The following is a 13,757-nucleotide window of genomic DNA, read 5'->3' on the forward strand; positions in this document are numbered from 1 at the left end:
GCATATAATGGGTGCATCATTTTAATGCCTACTCTGAACAGGTGTTAAAAATGACACACAAAATGATGCAGTTAAATGTTGTGAATTTCACTGGGCCATTTGTTGCCAGCTTATCTGCAGTGGAACATCCCCCTTGTATACATTATGCATGTGCAGGCATAATTTGGCACAGGGATTTACAAAGTGGCACAATGCATGCTTTACGGCACTTTGTAAGTATGGCACAGGGAAATTCTCTCCTTAACGCCACAGCATACAAATATGATGCTAGGGTGGTGCAAGGAGGCACAAGGGGCTTGTAAATATGCCCCTTTGTTCATAACCATGGAAGGCTATGTCTGGGTCAGCATATTGTGCAGTTTTGGCTGTGACCTAGTACCAGTCCCTCCAGACTATCTATCACTAAGGTGCCATCCACTCTTTGGACCCCTACCACTACATCACGAAGATCTTGTGAGTTCTGGCTCATAGTTTCCCCTCTCAATGTGAAGACCTGACAATGACATCTACAGTGCAGGAGCATGTGATTGGCTGTAGAGAAGGATGACGTGCAAATTATGCTTCTACTGGAAGGTATCTCTTTAAAACAGCAAAACCTGGTTGCTTGAAAGTATACCTACTCTCAAAGAGCATTTGAATGACTTAGGCATACTGCATATTTTTTATTTTTTTATGCAAAAGTTACCCTCGCCCCATCTACACACCCCTCCCAACCGCTGACAGCGATCTATGGCAACATGGCTTCCACCTTGCAGGAGCACCATCAGCCTGGGTGGTAGAGGGCAAGGAAGAAAGTTCACAGCTGCTTCTGTAAGCACTGGTGCTGATACTTACCGTGGACAGATTAGAGCCTACTCTTAGCTCCCTGCCCTGGCTTGGTGAGCCCTTTCTCTCATCCCTGCTGCCTTTGCCAGTTAATGCCTGCATTGATGAATTGACAAACTCCTTTGTTAGTATGTGAATCTATTTATTCGGCTGCTTTCAGTGTTTAGGCTGGAAATCAGGGAGTATTTGAAGGCAATGACAGCATTATGAAGATTTGTTTTGGCATGTGTGTGATGTACGAGCAGCAGTTCCTGGAGTCAGTGCAGCCCCATATCACACTTCCCTGCAATATTCACTAGATCAAGTCATTTTCCACCATTGTCTAGGTTGCAGGGATCCTTGGTCAAGGGTTCGAGGCTGGGGGCAGTCAGTGGTAGAACAAATGCAAGGCTTACACACAAAACAGTGGTGCCTGTTGTTTGTTTCTCGATTGTGTCTTCTTTCATTTATTATATCTGTTTTGCAACTGTCATCTCTGTGAGTAATGTTTTTACAGATGTTGACTATTCTTATAAAACAACATGACCTTTCATACAGTGTATGGAAATATAATGCCATTAAATCGATGACAAAAGGGAGAAACGTTTTCCAACATGGTGTGGCTGCTTGAAAAAAGGCAGATTAATGTCTCATATCTTTTGGTCCTCAAGCCAAGGTGTGGCTAGTGTGGAATATTTCTTGCATCACCCTGGCGCCATACGTAGTACTCAGAAGACTGGATGGTAACACCATGGAGATGAATCTTCATTTACAAATCCACATCCCTATCATGCAAGGGTAGGTATGTTCTAATAGGATTGATAAGGAATGTGTGCACATAACTTTGACCTATCTTATGGTGTACAATAAAGGGAGTGATGAGAGTCTAGGTCTCTGTCAGACCTCCCTGCCTCCAGCAATAATGTATAGTGAATACAGTGGTGGGCCAGTTGTTACTGGTCATGCAGATAGTATCCTCACTGTATAGGAACAAGTATGTCAAGTATAGCACAGAAACAATCTGTGTGCCTGTGTGAGTACAAGGTGAGACGCGTCTTTCTAGGTGCAGGGGGAAGGGTTGTGTTTGTGCGAGTGAAGGATGAGGAGAGTGCCTATGTGACTACAGAGCGGAAGTGTGCTTCTGAGTTAAAAGTAAGAAGAGTGCCTGTGTGAGTGTATAGTGTAGCCCATATTTACAAAGAGCATGCGCCATCGCAGCATCATTTTTTTTGCTGCAATGATCGTGCAGCCATATCTACAAGGCCAAGTGTTAGAAATGGGGTCTTTGGTTGACAGTCAGGTTACCTCCTATTCAAGCCAGAACCCTCACTCTAGTCAGGGTAAAAGAGAATCACCCTCAGCTAACCCCTACTTACCCCCTTGGTAGCTTGGCAGAGCAGTAGGCTTAACTTCAGAGTGCTAGGTGTAAAGTATTTGTACCAACACATACAACACATACAGTAACTCAATGAAAACAATACAAAATGACACAACACAAGTTTAGAAAAATAGGAAATATTTATCTAAACAAAACAAGACCAAAACGACAAAAATCCACAATATACAAGTCAAGTTATCAATTAAAAATCAAAGAGTCTTTAAGTAGTTTTAAACACACACTAACGCTGTCAGTGTGAAAAAGTACCTTGTGCGCGTCGGTGAGTGCGCGTCAAAAAGGGCTTTTGTTTCTTCTCTCCACAGGAGAGCGATGTGTTGATCCAGTAAGCACTCTCGGGCCCGGGCAGGTCTTGCGTTGTTTTTCCACGTACAGAGGTACTTGAGTCGGAAATCCAGCCGCACGATGATCCGAAAACTCTGCAGCGCGGGTTGTGATCTCCCAGCCTCCGCCAGCAATGCTGTGCGTCATTTCTCCTGTTCCGTGCATCGATTCTTCGGTTACGTTCCCTGCGAGCATTGTTTCTCAGCTGCCGAGCTGGCGACGCATCGTTGATCTTTTCCCTGCACGGCGCTCTGTGCGTGGATTTCCTTGTCTTTAGGCTGCCAGCTTCCCCTTTCAGGGTCCCAGGAATTGGATGGGCACCACAGAACAGAGTCTCCAGGTACTGGCAGAGAGAAGTCTTTCCTGTCCCTGAGACTTCAAACAACAGGAGGCAAGCTCTAAATCAATCCCTTGGAGATTTCTTCTCAAGATGGAAGGCACACAAAGTCCAGTCTTTGCCCTCTTACTCTGGCAGAAGAAGCAACTGCAGGATAGCTCCCCAAAGCACAGTCACGAGCAGGGCAGCTCTTCTTCCTCAGCTCTTCAGCTCTTCTCCAGGTAGAGGTTATTCTTGTTTCCAGAAGGGTTTCTAAAGTCTGTGGTTTTGGGTGCCCTTCTTATACCCAATTTGTCCTTTGAAGTAGGCCTACTTCAAAGTAAAGTCTTTTCTGAATGTGAAATCCTGCCTTGCCCAGGCCAGGCCCCAGACACTCACCAGAGGGTTGGAGACTGCATTGTGTGAGGGCAGGCACAGCCCTTCCAGGTGGGAGTGACCACTCCTCCCCTCCCTCCTAGCACCAATGGCTCATCAGGATATGGAGGCTACATCCCAGCTCCCTTTCTGTCACGTCTAGTGTGAAGTGCAACCAGCCCAACTGTTAAACTGAGCCAGACAGGGAATACACAAACAGGCAGAGTCCCAGAAATGGTATAAGCAAGAAAATGCTCACTTGGTAAAAGTGGCATTTTCAAACACACAATCTTAAAAACAACTTTACTAAAATATGTATTTTTTAATTGTGAGCTCAAAGACCCCAAACTCCAATGTCTATCCGCTCCCAAAGGGAATCTACACTTTAATCAGATTTAAAGGTAGCCCCCATGTTAACCTATGAGAGGGAAAGGCCTTGCAACAGTGTAAAACGAATTTAAAAATATTTTACTGTCAGGACATATAAAACACATTACTATATGTCCTACCTTAACCATACACTGCACTCTGCTCTTCGAGCTCCCTAGGGCCTACCTTAGGGGGATGCCTTACATGTAAGAAAGGGGAAGGTTTAGGCCTGGCAAGTGGGTACACTTGCCAAGTCGAATTTACAGTTAAAACTGCACACACAGACACTGCAGTGGCAGGTCTGAGACATGATTACAGAGCTACTTATGTGGGTGGCACAACCAGTGCTGCAGGCCCACTATTAGCATTTGATTTACAGGCCCTTGCACCTCTAGTACACTTTACTAGGGACTTACTAGTGAATCAACTATGCCAATCATGGGTAAGCCAATTACATACACTTGCACTTTAGCACTGGTTAGCAGTGGTAAAGTGCCCAGAGTAACAAAAACAGCAAAATCAGAGTCCAGCACACATCAACAACCTGGGGAACAGAGGCAAAAAGTTAAGGGGTACCACGCCATGGATGAAAAGTCTAACAATTATAGTAGCAGCTTTAGAGCGGAAAGTACTTGTATTACAGTGCTCTTTAACATTTTATAATATTGATTTATCTGCAGAGATAGTTTAAGTAAATAAATCACACTGTTATTACCAGTGAATTTAAATACATTCCAAGTGCTGCAGGATTTGCACAGAGTAGTTTTATCCACAGAATTATGAATACCGCGTGGGTCGGCTTTTCACTTGGTTGAATTAATCACCTCTGGTGAGTTTTGTATGCTCCAATAGTGGTTTCACTGCATAAGAAAACGTGGTCCCAAGTTTACTAACATTTTACGTTGTGGTTGCACCACTTTTTTTTAGCACAGCCATTATGCAAAATACTAGCAGAAATTTCACTTGGTGTTACGGCATTGAATGCTATGGTCGTGCTTACATGCAGACATAACAAAATCTGCAGAGGTTTGACCCTTACTTTGGCCATATCGTCACGGCGTGGAACGCTACAGTCTTGCTCACATCCAGACATAATGTAATCTGCAGAGGTTTGGCCCTTACGTAGGCCATATGGTATGAACATTATCGATCCTGACATCTATTTTGGTGACTACCATAAAAGTTATAAATATACAAGCCCTGAAGAAGTCCTATGTCGAGGACGAAACGTGTTGGCTGATGTTTCTTATGATCGTGTTTCAAGAAAGGTTTAATAAAATGAAGACAACAATGTGACATTACATAATGTCTGGACTTTTTTGATATATCTAAACAAGTGGTGCACTATCAAAATATTGTTCATTTGTTATCCCTCGGGGTTGGCTCTTTGGCGGCAGGTGCTGTGATAAGTGCACACATGGAATGATAAAAATGTTTGTTTCATTGTTACTGTAACAGGTGATAGGGGTATGTGCAGTGTTTATTTTGACCCGCTGCCAAACATTATATCAGTTTTAACATTTTACGTTTTGGTTGCACCACTTTTTTTTAGCACAGTCATTATGCAAAATACTAGCAGAAATTTACAAAGCTGCACAAGGGGGGATTGGTGTTACCTTGCGTGGCTTTGCAAAAACAAAACAAAAAAAACAGTAAGCACAACACAGTGCCTTGTTCTGAGTTGTGTTAAACCTCGAAGGGTAGGTGTGGCATGGCTGGAGTATAGGTTTTCCAAAGCATTCACTCATATTTGTTGATGCAAACCCAGACTAATGAAAGGCAGTAAACCTGGTTTGTGTCAAAATGGAGCACCTATCCAAGAAAGGTGCAAGGAGGAGAAACATCTTCATTTCTCCTTGTTACCCCCTTTTTCCATGTGTGCTGCTTTCAAATGAGAGAACATGTGTGCCATATTTTAGTTGGTACGATGCATTTCTGCTCTCCCCTTTTCCCGCAACACTATACAGAAAGCTGCCTTGCTGCATTGGTTAGTAAATCTGTACAGAATTGTTTTCCCTTTTCGAGATGCAAAACTTGGAATCTTGGGGCAGAAAATGCAGCACCACTTTCTTTGCGCCCCTTAGCGCCCCCCTTTTGCCACTATGTTTGCGCTGTATTTCAAATATGCCGCTCCATGGCGCAGGAAAAGGAGCAATGGAATCAGAATTTTGGACGCTATTGATGTAATGTTCAGGGTTAGCACCACTGAATAGTACATAGGGGACCTTTGTAACAAATAGTGTGCCCCCTTTTAACGCCTGCTCTGAGGAGGGATCAAAACATGTGAAATAAATGGTGCAAAGAAATCTTTTAGATTTCCTTGTGCCATTTCTTCAGCCCCCCTAACGGGGTAACATCCCCCTTGGATTCATTAAGCCTGGTGCAGGAACAATGTGGCTCAAGGGGTTCATTATGCCTGGCGCAAGCAGAATGTGGCTCAAGGGGTTACAAAGTGGCACAATGCATTCATTGCACCACTTTGTAAATATGGCACAGTGTTTTTGCTATAATATCATCACATTAGCATCAAAAGAATTACGGTAATGTGGTGATATATCTCGCAAAGGGCTTTCAAATCTGCCACTTTGGGTTTTTCTATGCACAACTTTCGCCGGGTTTTACCTGACAAAATTTGGGCAGAAGAAATCAGCTAGGTCAGTCTGAGTTTTTGTGCATGGCTCATAATCTCGCACTTCTAGAAACGGTCTAAATTGTTCCACCAGCTCCAACATACAGTGCATTATTATCGAGTGCTGTCATCGGAGTAAAGAGCTCCTTTACAGTCCATGAGACTTTAACAACCCCAAGCAACCGAGAAATTGTTTGAAAATGCGCTGTCGAAAAAAGAGAGCTGCGTAAATAACACCTGTCACTGCTGGAAGTAGGATTCTGGTGCACATTATGTTGAAAGCCTTCTTTTTGTTTTATTTACAGTTCTGGGATCTTATCTTTAGCAAAGCCACTGGACAGAGAAAGCACCGATCGGTATATTTTGATCATCATTGCTTCAGATGGTAGGCCGGATGGAGTGAGTATAGCTTTCATCCTTTCGTTTCAGTTTTTTGAAAAATGCTGCACAAGTAAAAACTTTTTAGAAAAAATACGTAGACATCTATAAAAACCTTGTCTCACGAACGCAACTCGGACTACAAACAAGCGTCTTTGCTGATATTTGAGGTGAAGTTGGACTGACGTCAATTTGATTTACTAAATAGCATTTGCACATACGAGGAATCATCTTAAAATGTATACAGTATTGTCTCTGTTCCATGTTGCCAGCAAATGTTTAGTGCATTTCTTTTTGTTCATTTTTTTATGCAAATGAAACATACGGTGCATTTGCAACTGGATGAAAGAAATACTGTTTGCTTTGATACTCGATATTGCTATTAATTTTCTTGGTTATACTGATAAAAGGCACTGGAGGGGATATACATTGAACACTCAGTGACATCTTAGATCAGCACACTTTAGGATACTTATAGTTGAAATACAGTCCTTATTCAGCACAGTGTTGAAAGCAAAGTGACCGCTGACTCATACATTCCAAGGCTTACAAATACGTGGTTCCGGAAAACATTGAGCATGATAAAAGATGCATTGACTACGAATTAACAGAAATATTTCCACATGTGCTATCGGTTAGAGTTAATATATAATATACATTAGATTGACTGACTTTTAAGAATGGAAAGTGGTCAAGCAAAATTGAATGATCATAAAAGGTTAAAATGTGACTCCCATCCGGGAGTCAATGCTCATAAATTCCTTAAATGCTCCAGACATTCTAGATCTACACGAGGTAGATTTCCAGAAAGTAGCTATTTATTTCATAAAGCGAGCAGGAAAGGGGAAAACGCGGAACCCATCCTGACTAATGAAATAGCTGTCCGTGTAGCAGTATGTAAACAAAGAGTATTTTATGTCAGTGCTCTGGAGGTACTGCAGATGGTGGTTTCTAGGGGGCTGAATTAAGGAACGGTGCGCTCTACTGAGTGCAGCACCACTTTCTTTGCACCCATTAGTGCTCCCCTAACACCATCATGTGTGCGTCGTAGCTAAGTCCATGGACATAGTTAAGGAAACTAGCGTCAAACGTTTTGACGCTAGTTTGGAGCTTTGCAGGACTAGCGTAATTTTTTTTTACACTAATCCTGCAAAACCCATTGAGGCCCATTGTTAATAATGGTGTGCCTCCTTTTAAGGCCTGCTCTGAGCAGGCATTAAAAGTACTAAAAAAATGATGCAAAGAAATCTCTTAGATTTCTTTGCATCATTTGTTTGGCTCCCCTAATGGGGGAACACCCCATTTGCATACGTTATGTGTGGTGCAGGCATAATGTAGCACAAAGGGTTACAAAGTGGCACAATGTATTCATTGCACCACTTTGTAATTTTGGTGCAGCGATTTTAGCCTTGTTGGGCCACATTAGCATAAAAAAATGACGCTAATGTCACTCAAGGAGCTCTCAAATCAGCTGCTAACTCTGTAATCAATTTGTCCAAATATTTGTTACAGCCTTCAAAATGTGAAATTTTAGCCAAGGGACTTTCTTTTATCCCTACCAAAATCCCTATACCTTGAAGATCAAGATGAAACTTCACTATTTTTTTACGAAGTTTAAACTACGATATTTTTATGAGAAGCACCCCATCAGGGCAAAAGGGATGTCACAGGCTTTAGATTACCATTACCACTTTTACCCCTGCAGCATGTATGGTGTCACACAAAATATTAATATTTGACCAGTGGTACTCAAAGATGTGACACAACTACTAGGTTAAAAAAAAAATATGTTAAGTACAATACTACTGAAGCAGAGATGCAGACATTGGAGACACTCGAGACAAACAAGAAAAGCACCAATATAGTGATCAAACTTGTCGATAGGGGTGTGCATTACTCATCCAGGATAGATAAGACTGTAGAAATGAAGTTCTGCAGCAATTGTGTAGTCAGGACCACTGTATACAATTAAGGTCCAATCCCTCACAAGAGGTGAGCAGACTAATCAGAACAGTGACTGATAGGTGGCTTTCTTAGTGAACCTTAATATGAACAAGAAACATCCCAGAATGCCCACTTCATATACATTGCTAAAAATACACTAATACATGGACAAACCCCCAGGCCACCCAATACCATTGAGATGTGGTTATATGCTAGAACTATTGTGTAAATATGTAGATTTGTTCATACAACCCTTTGGGCGCACAACTAGAGCATACATATGGGACACAATGGATGTAATTCAAACAATTGAAGACCATCCATTCGATACTGAAAATTAACACTTGGTACAAATGGATCTTTCCTCGTTATACACAAGCATTCCACAACCAGCAGTTTTGGAAGTAATCAGGAAAAAACTTTAGAGTAGACCAAAGCCTGCACAGGTACCAACGGAATTTATCATAGGCTTGCTGGGCATTGTGATGGCCAGAAACTTCTTCATTTTTTTGGATAACTTTTACTACCAAACAAAAAGTGTGGGGGGAAGATTTTCCCCAGATATGGCAAGCCCGTTTATGAACGACTATGAGCATATCCACATCTAATTTGAAACAAATGTTTTTTGCTCAAAAATTACTTTGTGAAAAAGATATGTGGAGATATATTGACTGATAACACTGTTAACGTAGAATCATTGTTGTCCTGGCTTAAAGCCAGATCAGTCTACATCCAATTCACAGTGTGTTGCAGTACAGATCCTATTAACATCTTAGATATTACTGTCAAAGTGGCTGATAACATATTTTATATTGAAAACCCAGAGAGTGCAACACACTCCTTAGTTATTCGAGTCACCACCCCTAGGAGTTTAGAAGACAATATGAAGATTTTCCCACTATGAGAAGGAACAGCAAGCTTAGATCTGATCATTTTAGGGACTCAAATGTTTTGATTAATTGATTACTTGAGAGGGGATAACCAAAATGTTTGCTGAAATGCTTCAGAAAGTGAGCAGTGTATCATCCTAGAGAACGCTGCTAATTCCTAATGAAAAAAATAATGAAATAACTAGCAGAATGAATTGTGTTAACTACCTTTGGCACTAGGAGCAATGATGTCAAGAAGATGATTGGTAAATATTGGAACCTGAAGTCAGATGAATTAGGCATTGCAGCGAAGCCATTACATGCCTCTAACAAATGTAGAAATATAAAGAATTATGCAGTAAGAGCCTTGTTACGATCTCCAGCTGAATCTGACTTAGGAACACAAATGGATTTACCACCCCTGAGGGATTACTACAAATGTCAGAAATGTAAAGCTTGCCACCTTATTATAGAAGGGAAGGAATTTACTCATGGAAACAGTACATTCAAATTAACAGACTTTACAAACTTCAGCAGCACGAATGTGATCCATTTGTTAAAATGTCTATGCCATCTCATGTGGACCAAAAGACTCAGAAAGTCAAAACGAGGATTCTTCAACATTGTAGCAGAATCGTTTGAGAAATCCAAAGAGCTCCTTTAGTTGAGCATTTTACAACCGTGGACACAGTGCTCAGGGTATCAGCTGGGTCGCTCTAGAGACAAACAGGCCCAACACCCTTGGGGAGATATGACTTTGACCTCCACGTGAGAGAATGTAAATTGATACATGCCTTGGCTATAAAGAAAATGGGGTCAACGAAATTGATGAGATCACCAGACAAGTAGTGCATTTTCCTAACTTATAATTAGACAATTTTTGATTGTGTCATTATTTCCCCTCTTTTCAAAAATTAGGTTGAGGATGTTTCTAGTTAAAGTTGCCTCAAACTGTGGTGTTGTCTACCTGACAGCTTTCTCTGAGGAAAACCAAATCCGTACCAGGGAGTGGAAACATCAAAAATATAAAAAGAAAACTAGGACTATTTGCCATCGGGTTGGGAGACATTTTATGCCAGTGCTCCCTAGAGAGTGGAATGCTGGTTAGTAGACAATAGCCAAGTTATTTCAAGAATTGTGGAAATCTTGATTACAAAATTGTTTGCTGCTTTTAACATTATCTGTTTTGTTAGATTTCAGGAACACTTCTATTATCACCATTATCTTAGCACATACTGAAAAACATTCATTTGTTACATCACCAACAGTATTATTTGAATGAATTCAACAAAACTAACATTGAGCGTGGTGGTCTTTACGGTTATATTTCATATATTTGATTTAAACAATAGTCAGATCAGATTAATACTATCTCCAAAAATGTTTAAATGTTTCATAAATAATTCTGACAGAACCATTTGTGTTTATATTGATTGTTTACCCAGGTTCTGAGAAACACAGTTTCTCCCCATCAGTAAATTAACTGTGAAAAAGATAAAAGACAGAATGGTGTTCAGGACGGAGGATTCCTTATCTGTCTTTTTGGAGGGGAAGAGCCAAAGAGAAATCTAATATGCTTTTAATATCTAACTAGGTCACATTGTGCCTTAAGGGATGCTAGCGTGCCTGGTCCTTAGTAAGTAAACTTACAAGGGGACACGTATAGGTCGATGAACCTTTTGGATTGCATGGAGTATCCTAGTTAAGCGGTAGACCAATTAACTCATTAAAATCACTATTATCAATAACGAACATTAATAAAAACCCTTATCTAATAAGAAATACCATCACTCTCAACTGAGGTTAATAGTTTTTATTTCCTATTAGTTACAATCTAATTAAACCTTATTTGACTTTATTGTTAATTAGACTTCATTAATCATCACAAAAACATTTCACCAAAGAATCTAGAGTAATTGAAGTACAATATAAGCAAGCAAATCTTCAACATTTATGGAGTAATTCAGCAATGCACTATAGTCAGTCAATTTTCACCATCAAAGTCACCCTTATGAGCCTACCTTACCCAGATTAGCATCAGCGTGTGGGTCTTCATGCGAAAACAATTTAGACAAATCATTAGTTTGAAAAAGTCTATCTAAAAGAGAAAAATAATAAAAAAACAGCGCAGTTGGTACCTAAAAGAAAAGCACGCATTAGCCAGTCACATTGTTATAGCTACCTATCCAAGATGGATCAGCAATGAGTCAGTCTTTGTCTCCAGGTCATCAGTCATCAGCAAAGTATCAGGCTCACAGAGAGTAAGCCCAATTATCAGCACTTCGGACAGCGTCTCCTGACGTCATCTACTTTCGCCTCTCCGTTCTAAATTTCCTTCCCTTGTCAAGACGTTTTATTGGGGTCTCTCAGTCCATCCCACTAATTGCTAATTGGTCAACCTTATCATAAAGTATGACTCTAACCTATAGTTTTTGTTTACCACATGTAAACGTCTATTCAGGATTCAAGTTCGATTAGTTTGATTGGATCTTCTGTCGACATCATCCGGCTCTTCAAGTAATGAAATTGTTGCTCACAGTCTTCTAGTCTGTGCTTCCACTGTTCAAGTCCTGGGAAAGTACGTTTCGCCTACACTACACATAATTGTATCAACTTGTCCTCATCATCTCCTGTCCACTGGTACATTTGCAGAATTTTCTAGTAGAGCCTGCTGAACTCGGTACTGTTCAAGGTCCTTTTCTCCAGTTCCAGTCCTCTGTAGCTTTGTCGGGTCTCCGCGTTAAAGCAGACAAGGCCCAGCAAAAACCAGGCCTCCAGTATGGCTAAGTTAAGAACACAAATTAACATAAAACATAGGTTATGCATTCAAATATGACACAAATACGTTTTTAATGAATATTTTCATTATTTAGCTTCTTGTTAACACACATGGTGACCACTCCCTGTGGGCACATTTTACCCATACACGTTATTTTTCAAATATTAGTTTTCTTAATCAAGTTTTCTCATTAATATTCCTACGAGAATCATTAGAAATGTCTCATATTAGCATATCTGCTCCAACAGAGAGGACACCTCATATTGTAAGAACTGGGATTGGGTAGAGTTGAGGTTGTAATGATTGCTTTGATATGACTTGCCCATTTAAGCATACCTTCCTACAGTGTATTTTAACTCAAACCCCATGAAAACAATCCTGTTACATCGGTTTCTACTGGGGAGTTCCACATCCTTCAAATTTCTGATATGGTTTGTGGTATTTCTACTTTTATTTGTGTTCACTGTGTGGTGCCTTATTAGTACTTTCCCTTGTTTGAGCACTATACTATAAACATCTTCCTTTTTCTTTTTATTCCCCTTCTACGAGAGGGACACGTGGATTTTTATTCCTTATAAAGTCAATATTTGTGGACTTATTTGATTTTCAGGATTCATGGCCATTAATATATTTCAGATTTTAAAGTGCGTGTTCTGTGTTATCCCACTCACAACGAACTAACAGAGAATGTTGTTGTACTGGCTCCTATGCTTAATGTAATACCAAATTATATAGGTTAAGGGCTGGGACAATTGCAGACTCAAGTTGCCAGTGAGCAACAGTCACTTTGTTTTACATTGTCTTGACTGTTTTGGATGGTACACTGTTTTTTCATGTCAGATGTATGACAGTTCCTCTTATACTTTGCAGGTTCAGTCACTTCTTACTTTTGGAAAGGGGCCAGCTATTTTAGATGCCAATGTGTTTTTGGTTACTTTAGACGGAAGGGTTCTTGCTCTCTCTGGCCTCTGACATTCTCTTTTCCCTCTTTTTTTCATTTCTCTGTTTGGCATCTGAGCTTCTTTATTTGTGTCTTACAAGTTACACAGAGGTTAGCCACATTTACTGGCCTCTGACATTCTCTTTTCCCTCCTTTTTTCATTTCTCTGTTTGGCATCTGATCTTCTTTATTTGTGTCTTACAAGGTACACAGAGGTTAGTCAGATTTACTGAGTTTTTTGCAAAAATATAAGTTGCTTACTGAGTTTCTACCTTACTTAGCTGCTTCGTGAGCTACATTTTGTCATTTGACTTTAGGAGTTTATCATTTCTCTCATTAATTCATAAACTAAAATTAATTTGGTGTTAGCTACTCCCTTTGTAATAACTGAATAATATTAATCCGGGATACTCTTCTGAAAATATTTTCTTTTTGGATACCCTGCTCCTGCTTCTTCAATTGCACAATTGCACTGTTAGTGGGAGTGGTTCAACACATGAATGAATGCCTTAGTCGTAAGAATTATACCAAAGAGCCCAAATATGAGAATACATGTGTTTTGCCCATCAAACTCGTTGCCTTTTTTATTATTCTACTCGATCTCTATATATTAAACTTTGAAGAATTACAGAGT

General features: G+C 40.3%; 1 protein-coding gene across 1 annotated transcript in view; it reads left to right on the forward strand.

Moving 5' to 3' along the window:
- PCDH15 (protocadherin related 15) overlaps positions 1–13,757 on the forward strand; it is a 2,681,631-nt gene that overhangs the window by 1,727,094 nt on the left and 940,780 nt on the right. The window contains exon 17 of the mRNA XM_069240977.1: positions 6,519–6,612. Within this exon, the coding sequence (XP_069097078.1) occupies positions 6,519–6,612 (94 nt within the window). The remainder of the gene's footprint in view (positions 1–6,518; positions 6,613–13,757) is intronic.

The sequence above is a fragment of the Pleurodeles waltl genome, chromosome 6 (genome assembly GCF_031143425.1).
Source record: "Pleurodeles waltl isolate 20211129_DDA chromosome 6, aPleWal1.hap1.20221129, whole genome shotgun sequence".
Classification (NCBI taxonomy): Eukaryota; Metazoa; Chordata; class Amphibia; order Caudata; family Salamandridae; genus Pleurodeles; species Pleurodeles waltl.